Source organism: Podarcis pityusensis (assembly GCF_964106645.2).
Source record: "Podarcis pityusensis genome assembly, chromosome: 5".
In the NCBI taxonomy this organism is placed as follows: Eukaryota; Metazoa; Chordata; class Lepidosauria; order Squamata; family Lacertidae; genus Podarcis; species Podarcis pityusensis.
In genome coordinates, this window is record NC_138032.1 from 51,573,283 (window position 1) to 51,582,276 (window position 8,994).

Below are 8,994 nucleotides of genomic sequence, written 5' to 3' on the forward strand. Positions count from 1 at the left end.
AGAAAGAAAGGTCAGAGTCAAAGGCAAAGGAACCAATGAAGGTGTTTGTGGGTACCATGTGCCCTGGTGAGCCCTAGTTTATAGCATATACATGCAGAGTCTGCTTATATAGCAAGCTTAAACCAGAAAGGGGGCAACTTGCTCCATTCCACGTGTGGCTTCTAATGTATATTTGTAATTTACTTTGCTTGTGCTATCTCTGCCATACTCTGTGGTTTATAGGACCTGAGCTCTAGGATGGTGCTGTAGCATGCAAAATATGCAGGTGCTATTCTTACATAGAGCCTTGAATTTAGTAGACAAGATTTGATAGATAGAGCACAAAGACCATCCACCACACTTAAATGTTGCATCCATATTTGTCCTGAATTGCATAAGTTGGTGTTTGTTGTACCATAAGTGATGTTGGGTGGGGTTGTAAAGCTCTTCGCTGAGGCTTTTCTTTTTTCTTTTTGGCAGAAATGGAGGGTGTTGGAAACTGTCACCACTCAAGAAGCCATGAGTACTATAGGTACAGCATTCTCTTTCCTGGAGGATTTGTTGCTTACCCATGTGAATCATATGAATCCTTCCAAGAGGTAAGTCTAGTTTGATTAGATTATATCAGCATAGCAGGGCCTATACCAGACTTGGCAAGGGACACAGGACTTGGCACAGTGCCAATGAGGGGCCTTCCACCCCCACTCTGCAACTAGGGCAGGGCCTAGCATGTACTACAGATCTATGAAATCAATAAATATTCTGCATCTAAATTTTATTCCATAGAAGCATTGCATTTTCAAAGTTTTACTAGCAGAACTCAAGTTTCAAATGTTAATCTTACAAAACTTCTTTCTCACAGTCTGACTGAGCCCAGTGTGAGACTTGAGAACAGATTTTACTAAAATGTAGTTAGGAATACAAAACACTCTGTCTCTCTTTCTCCTTCCTGCTACATGCTGAGCCAATGCCCGGAGAGAGAGAGAGACTACACATAGTTTTTGCACACGCAAGCAATTTCATTAGCATATATAAACATTTGTAATAGTATTCAAACCTTGTGATTCAGTCACAACCTCAAGCTGCCTCACCTTGAGTGGAAAAAACACCAGTTCCATGGAAAAATACTGGCCATGTGCTTAAACATTCTTTACAGTAACTTGAATACAATGCATTTAAAATATCCAACATTTTATGTAATATTAAACATAAACTTGCACAGACTCCGTACACATCAAGGGTTAGGCACAAAGACTTTCAGAGCAGAATGTGAGTGTCAGGCAGCCTTGAATACCAAGACCTCTCACTGTAGAAATTAAGGGCAATTCAACTACCACATCCCATCAGTGCAAGGATTTCTGCTTGCACAACAGGACTTCCCCCTCCCCCTTCCTCAGGCATGCCCCAAGCCCTCACCAGATCTTTCCTGGAGAGTTGGGGGAACCACTAGAACAGATTTAGGGAGTGTGCAGGTGGAGGAGAGGGGAGAATGATCCATTGTGTAAGCAGAAACCTTGTGTTGATGGAACAAGAAAGTTAGAAGTATGTTGGTTACAATCCCATGAATCAGCTGCACTCCAAACCTTGTTTACCAGGGATTAAGTTCCACTGACTTCAACCAGACTTGCTTTTGAATACTCAGGGTTAGGACTGCAGGTATTGAGTACTCCAGGTTAGTATGGGGAAAATTGCAGAACAAAAATAATAATTCATACCCCTCATAGTTTGAGACAATGAGGCGGAACAGCAACAAAGGATACTTGAACTGACACCATAACAAATGTTTGAATGGAAAAAAGCAAATGCTCTCTTGACCAATTCATTATTTTCTCCTAGGGAAATTGCTTTCCATGCCCCAGAGAAGGCTGTCCAATGATGGGCCACTATGCTGATCGGTTCCATAATAAACTGAGGAATAACAACCCAAAGTACTTTTTAGATACAGCACCTAAGAAGCCATTTACCAGTAAGTGCACAAATTAAAGTCAGTTCAGTACAGATACACATGTGTGTCATTGCCGTGAAATCTGTTGATATACAATACACTTTTCAGCAGTCCATGCAGTGATCACAGTTTTGGGAATCAAAACAGGACACATAGCTGTGACTTCCCCATTGTTTTCCATGCAGAGAAATGAACATGTTTTCAACTGGAATCATTTCCAAGTGCCAACACACTGCAGGGAGGATTGCTGTGGATTTTCTTATCCCAGGTGACCTTGTACAAAGCCCCAAGAATGTGTTTGAAGTTGCAAGGAACAGATTACAAAGTTCCTGGTCAATTTTCTCTCTCTCCAAGTGTGAAACCTTCGATAGGAAACATAGAAAGCTGCTTTATGCTGAGTCAGACCATTGGTCCATCTAACTCAGTACAGTCTTCACTAACTAGCTGTTGCTCTTCGGGGTTTCAGACAGAAATCCTATCTGGAGATGCCATGGATAGAACCTGGGACCTCCTGCATGCAAAGCACGTGTTCTGTCACTGAGCTACAGCATTTCAATGTGTGAAATGATTAAAGATCACATATCAACAAGCACAGGAAGCAATCACATATGCATGGATAATATTCACACACCTTCATGCTGCAATCCTAATTATGCATAACCAGGAAGCATATCTCTCTGACCTCATTGAGATTCATTTCTTAAACATAAAATTCCCATTCCTAATTAGGATTGTCTAATTGGGCAATGTTGATGATCGAGGTACAAATAAATGCTGTTTTTCATGGGCAAAATACATGGGGAAAGGCAATGAAATACTTCACACATTTGGGCACTGCACATTTTTCTTTTTTCCCTTTCTTTTTGCTAGTTTTATAATTCAAGGGGGGGGGGGATAACTGGGCCAAATACAGCACCAGCTTCTTAACAATTAAAGAAATTAAGCTCTTCCCACACTGCAGTGGATTTAAAATCATACACCTTTAAATTTATTTTAATAATCTAAGCTTCGAACCAACACAGCAACAGTGGCCTGGATCCAAATTTCAAGTAATGAAAGTCTTGTTCAACTCACCTCTTCCCAAATTTCTTAAATTAAAGGCTATTAAAGTAACCACGGTTGCTTTTTCATTTGCCTCAGGCATGAATGCTAAATGCATAGAATTCTTCCTCTCTATTTGCAGTTCTTGCTCTTCCTACTTTCATATCTTGATTCATTATATATTTATTGTGTAGGCTGGCTATATAATATATCGGTCAAGCTATCTGGAATGACAGGTGTGAAGGGAGAAATGGACATAGCTTTCCAAATGAAAGATGGAAAGACAAAAGAATACCAAATTGGGAGGTATGTTTTATGATATAGTGAAATAGCAGGTTTTGCAGTTTTGCTCATACATGATTCAATTAATCATCATTAAACATGTTTATAAGTTGTGTGCAGATATTTCACAAGTCAGCTGTTCTGTTTATATGCTGTGATGTTAATGTACACATAGTTTCGGTTGCCTGTCACCAGGGCTGTCTTAAGCATATGCGGCGCTGGGGTGCAAAGATCCGCCCAGTGCCCCTCCCCAGGTTGCCCAGTCCCAGGCGTGCAGGAGGGCAGAGCCGGCTGGCCGCCTCAGCATCTCACTGGCTCGGTTGCCCCTGAACTCGTGGTGCAGAGCCGCCCGCAGCAGAAGAGTCCGCCGCAGTGCTCTGACCGACCGGCGGGCTCTTCCCCAGATTCTACTCTTGGGCCCCAGACTCTCGGCCTGGCACCCCTGAGAGCTCAGCGCTCGGGTGCCCCACACCCCTACTGCCTATGGGTAAGACGGCCCTGCCTGTCACAGTTAAATAATTGCAGGTATGACAGTCCACAGCCTGCTGGTGCTCTGAGGAATGTATAGGGCTGCTATGGACACCAACAATTTTTAACCTTAAATATGGAACCTACTTTTACTCTTTTGACTGTGCCTCTCTCTTTCTCTGTATGTGTCTTTTGCCACCCCTGCTTCTCTTAAAAGAAATCCTAAACAAAAACAGAAAGTTGTCAGATTAGAAAGGAAGCTGTTTCAATTTAAACTTATCATATGATGCCTAAATAACACAAACAACTAAAACAATTAAATGATCAACCAGTCCTTACAATGGAGAACGGACAGCACTGTAAAAGTTCAGAGCAGATTTTATAACACCTTGATGCCCTCTTTTAGAAGTTGCTATGTAATAATAATGTGCAACAATGTCATGGATTTATTGGGTGATCTTTAACAAGTCAGGCTTTCAGCCTCACCTGCTCATCCATCTTGAAATATATGTACGTGAGTGACACGAAATGTGAATGAGCAACAATAATTCCGCAGATTACCTGACTATTAAATTGACAATTGCAAAGCACAACTGTTATATTGATGCTCTCTAATGACTTTCATTGCTTGCCCATTTTCAGTGGCAGCCTTAACCAAGGGCAAACCTACTCAAAGCTCATCAGTGTCGAAATTAATCCTGTAAAAGCTTCAAGAGTTGAATTTATTTGGCATAAGAAGATCTTCACTTCATTCTGGGCTAAACTGGGAGCTGAAAGAGTGCGCCTAGTCCGTGGAAAGGATGGGCATGAGTAAGTATGGCTATTCTGAATGTTTTGATTTCATGATTTATACCATCAGGGGCAGGAGGTGTCGTAATCTGGGCAGCCCAGGACCTCCATGCAAACTGCCCTGGCTTGTGCCCTAGAGAGGTCACTTTGGTGCTGTGAATGCAGCAAAAACAATGCAGGAGGCAGAAATTACAAGTTACCAGTCCCTGCAGTCACAGCATCCACTGAGATTCTTCAGTAGTCAAGGCCAGAGCTCCCCATTCCTGCTTTAAAGACTACTTGAATAATTAACAATTCTGTTGGAACAAACCACAACTTTCCAGTTGAGAAAATCATGTACATTCCTTAACTTACCAGTCTTATGCTCACACTTGGCTATCTCTGCTTCTTTTCAACATTCAGCGAAATATATTGAGGAGGTGCAAGAAAAACTTATTGGAAGTGAGAGATTTATTGACATGGTGGTTTCTGCCTTTTCTCTCCCAGATCCTTCTTTTGTGGCAGTGGGACAGCAACACATGGAGTTCCTCAAATACTTACACCTTGTTGAGCATTAAAAGGAAGCAGATTATGTATATGTAAACTACAAGAACATAGAACTGCTTTTTTCACTTGGCCACTGAAAGAGCTTGAAGGTTTGAAACATAGTTGTGCTTCTTTCTTAGTCTGCTCTGTGCAAAATCATGGTTTGTTTTTAAAACAAGAAGTCATTATTATAATTTCTATCTGCTTCTAAATACATGAAAGTACTGTAGACATAAAAAATGGATGTTTTGATGTATGCTGGGAGTTCATTCCAGATCCAGAACTGAATTGATTGAATTGATATGTCCAAATGGTGAAATGTGTGTGCGTGTGTGTATTTATATGTGTATGTTTAATAGGAATCTGTTGCTCACATTTCTACAGAGACATCCCACCTCACATTTTGAGCATCAAGTAGCAAAGCATGATATGTACATAACAATAGCTGCTCCAGACTATATTGAACCCTCATACAAAATATTGTATTTAGTGCTTCGTAGAGATGGTATATTATTTTCTGTTACAATAGCTGTGTGCCTTTTAGCTGAAGAGCAGGGGTATGTATGCATTTTTTGTCAGACTAATTAATGAATGGCTGCAAAACAACCCCCACAATAAAGATATTGCAACAACTGAGTAAAAATGTTGCTTGCTTTCTTATTTTAGTACCCGTGATAGAATCCCAAACTCTCTCTACAAAAGTCTATAAATGGTGAGAGAATGCCATCTATCTATCTATCTATCTATCTATCTATCTATCTATCTATCCAGTAAATTTATAAACTAATTCCTCATAAAGAAAGAAATTGGTGTACATATCTGATTACACATGACTAAAACGCATGAGACAGTTATTCTTTTTATCATTTTTTGCCTGATTATTTCCATACACACTACCCACACGTGTGCCCAGGGGAGAACACTTTGGTGCTGCAGATGCAGCGTTTGACTTCACCCCCAGAGGTGCACTTCATTATCTCTCGAGACAGATGGATGCCAACAACAAAATCTTCACAACACAACACAATAACTACAGTCCTGCCATATTTGAGTTTCAACTCCTGAGTTTCAATAGTCCATTACCTTCCTTCCAACATGGTTCTTTGAAGACTAGTTCCATAAACTGAAGGTCCTGTGGGACCTCAAGATTAAGTAACTTGGAGGGCACTGTAGCTTAAAATATGTTCATTGATTTCACCCTCTTTATTCTAGTACTTTAGCAACTTGGAAACATGCCACATCTTCAGAGTTATCTGCTCACTCTGCAGGTTACAGTATGAACTGTTGAACTAAAACTCCTACAAATCAAGCGGGTGGGTGAGGGTTTCAGGGTTTTTTAAAAGAGAGAGCAACAGATAAGCTGCTTCTGTACATAGCAGAAGTCCAATACACGTTAATGGTTTACTTGCTTCCATCATCTGACAACAGCTGACAAATGAACATATATTTCATATATATTAAATGATACCCTGTGCACATAAGTTCAAATATTTTGCAGCAGGTGAGTTTTGTCTCTTCAGCACATACAAAAGCCTAGAGATCAAGGACTTGCAGTTGTTCCAAACCATTTAGCCCCCATCACATTGTATCATTGTGTAAGTAATGGGGCAGAGCACTGTGGGCAGAGCATATGCTACAAATAATCAATGCTAAAAATCATGGGGGGCTTCAGAGGGTGAGCTCCGTCTGTCAAAATGCAAAGTCCCCTATTACCTTTACAGATTTTGATTTGCTCCTCATCAGGAAAAACAAAACAAAACAAGCTGTAGCAACATTTATGAACATACAGTTCTTTCTGCTCCTTGAAGACAGAGCCATTGATAGCCTTATCCTCCATGAATTTGTCCAATCCTCTTTTAAAGCCATGCAGGTGGGAGTGTTTTTGGAAGATGCTGAAGACTTATGTTTTTCAGTTGGCTTTCCAGGTATTATGTTTATTAATTAGGTGGCAGTCTGGTTGAATTATGTTTTTATACACACACAGACAAAAACAAACAAATAAAATGTTGCTGAGTTGTGGTTTTCATATTTGTGTTCTTTTTATGTGTCATTGTTTTGAACCATAAGTTGCTTCTGATGGACGTTTGACCAGAAAAGCAGCCTTAAATATTTGCAATAATCTTAGCAACAACAAAAGTATATTTTGAGAAAATAAGGTGAAGGTCCTTCCATACTTGCTAAGCAACAGGTGGAATAAGTCCCTGAATCCAAATCAAAAACAGCTGGCTGGTTTTAATGGAACTTTTCTTATATAATTTGGCAGCTTCGTATTTGTGTGCACAGGTGGTGTCCTTTTATTCCTTCACACATCTAGTGACTGGAGCTACCAAAGCCTGCAATAAAATGCAATTCTAGGAATACTGCTTCTGGCTATAAGACCACAGGTGAAATGGAATTGCCTGAAAAAGAGAAAGGGTATATGTACCACCTTATCCCAAGCATATCAGTGGGGTGTGAGAATACATGTTTACTGCGTAGTGCCTCTGTACAGGATATTAATTCATTGTCATCAAATCACAATTCTGTCATCTGTACAGCCTGATCTTATCCATGTTTACTCAGTTGAACTTAATAGGATTGATGTCTAGATAAACATGCAATAGGAGTGTATTCTTACAGCACAATCCTACACATGGCTACTCAGGATGTAAGTTCTATTATTACTCCCAGGTAAGTGTATAGAGAATTGCAGCTTCAGTTATTTTTTTAAAAAAAACTTTCTTCTTCCTTAATTCTAAAATAAAGCAACTGGGAAAGTCCTCTTTAAATACTTCAGAAATCCTGTACATGTTAGGTTTTTTTCAGATGAATGCAGGTCCCCTATTACTATGGTAGGATGTGAGACTGATGGTTTGCAAGCACAGGCTGAAAACTGACCCCTCCAAGTTTTAGAAGCTTCAGAAGTGAAAGCTGTGAAGAACAGTCAAGTATTTTTTCCAGTAGAACATTTCAGCACCTATTAAGGGAGTTGCTGCAAAACATGCAATCCACGTTTTTAAAAGGTTACTTTCTGCTTTCTTCCATACACATTGTGGAAGCAGAATGTATAGAGTTGGCATGAAGGTGAGAGAGAACGTGAAAGAATGAAGAAGTATGGAATGCTGGAAGTTTTGACTTCAGTAATGCTGCTTCTCCTATGTTTTCCCTGTAAAGCTAGTTTCTTGTGCTTTCTTATTAACTGGGTTGGGATAAATTTGTGATCACAATAAAAATGCTGTTAGCTCACTATACAATCAGAACACCACATTGATCAGTTGAGAAGAGATTATGACTGATTGTGGTCTTCTCCAATGCCATTGCCTTGTCTTTATATACAGTTTTAATCAGGCCTTTAATCAGGAGTGTGAAGGCTTGATATTTTTCCACAATATATGACGCCTTGAATACTCCTTCCCAAAGGCAGTCCTGCTGATTGACATTTACATTCTTGATATTTTGACCATGGGAGTGCAATGAAAGGAACTTAATTCCCTTTTAAGAAAATCACACACAAAAATAGAAGCTGCTCTCTTAAATATGCCAGGGGTGGGCATATTGCAGCCAGCATGCCCCTGCCCCAATTGGCCTAGAGGGTCAGGCCAACCCACCTGGAAGGTCCAGTTGGGCAGCACCGGGTGGCCATCCCCTTCCTGGTTGCACAGGATTATGTTGGCCTCCCTGGACCACCTTCAGCCACGCCGTGCAGCAAACACCCACCCCCCCCGAGCCCCAGGTGAGTGGACAATATCACTTTCCCTAGCAAACCAGGATATTTGCTCTTACATTTATATGTAATTCAGGAATGTTGCCTGGTCACTCAGTCCATTTTATCTGTGATATGCTTGCTGTGCTTTGTGTATTTATGATAACCTTAATCAGAAATACACGTAAGTTTCTATCTTCGTACACTTTTTTGCTTTCAATAATAGCCCCCAAGGATATGACACTTTATAAAAAGACCATGTGTAGGTAGTGAAGACTTTGCT

At 40.3% G+C, this 8,994-nt stretch overlaps 1 protein-coding gene and 1 long non-coding RNA gene across 3 annotated transcripts in view; one reads left to right on the forward strand and one right to left on the reverse strand.

Annotated features, from left to right (window-relative positions):
• The window catches only part of LOC308477444 (pancreatic lipase-related protein 2-like), a 33,604-nt gene extending 27,932 nt beyond the window's left edge, over nt 1-5,672 (forward strand). For both annotated transcript variants that reach the window (XM_081006019.1, XM_081006020.1), the window contains exons 10-14: nt 460-578; nt 1,816-1,945; nt 3,160-3,271; nt 4,358-4,525; nt 4,991-5,672. In XM_081006019.1, the coding sequence (XP_080862145.1) occupies nt 460-578; nt 1,816-1,945; nt 3,160-3,271; nt 4,358-4,525; nt 4,991-5,054 (593 nt within the window). In that variant the 3' untranslated portion in view covers nt 5,055-5,672. The remainder of the gene's footprint in view (nt 1-459; nt 579-1,815; nt 1,946-3,159; nt 3,272-4,357; nt 4,526-4,990) is intronic.
• LOC308477456 lies at nt 1,953-4,342 on the reverse strand. Its single transcript, XR_013986577.1, has 3 exons — nt 4,006-4,342; nt 3,863-3,937; nt 1,953-2,286 (listed from the first exon to the last, which is right to left on the reverse strand). It is a non-coding gene; the product is annotated as an uncharacterized lncRNA (long non-coding RNA).
• Nucleotides 5,673-8,994: the final 3,322 nt, after the last annotated feature.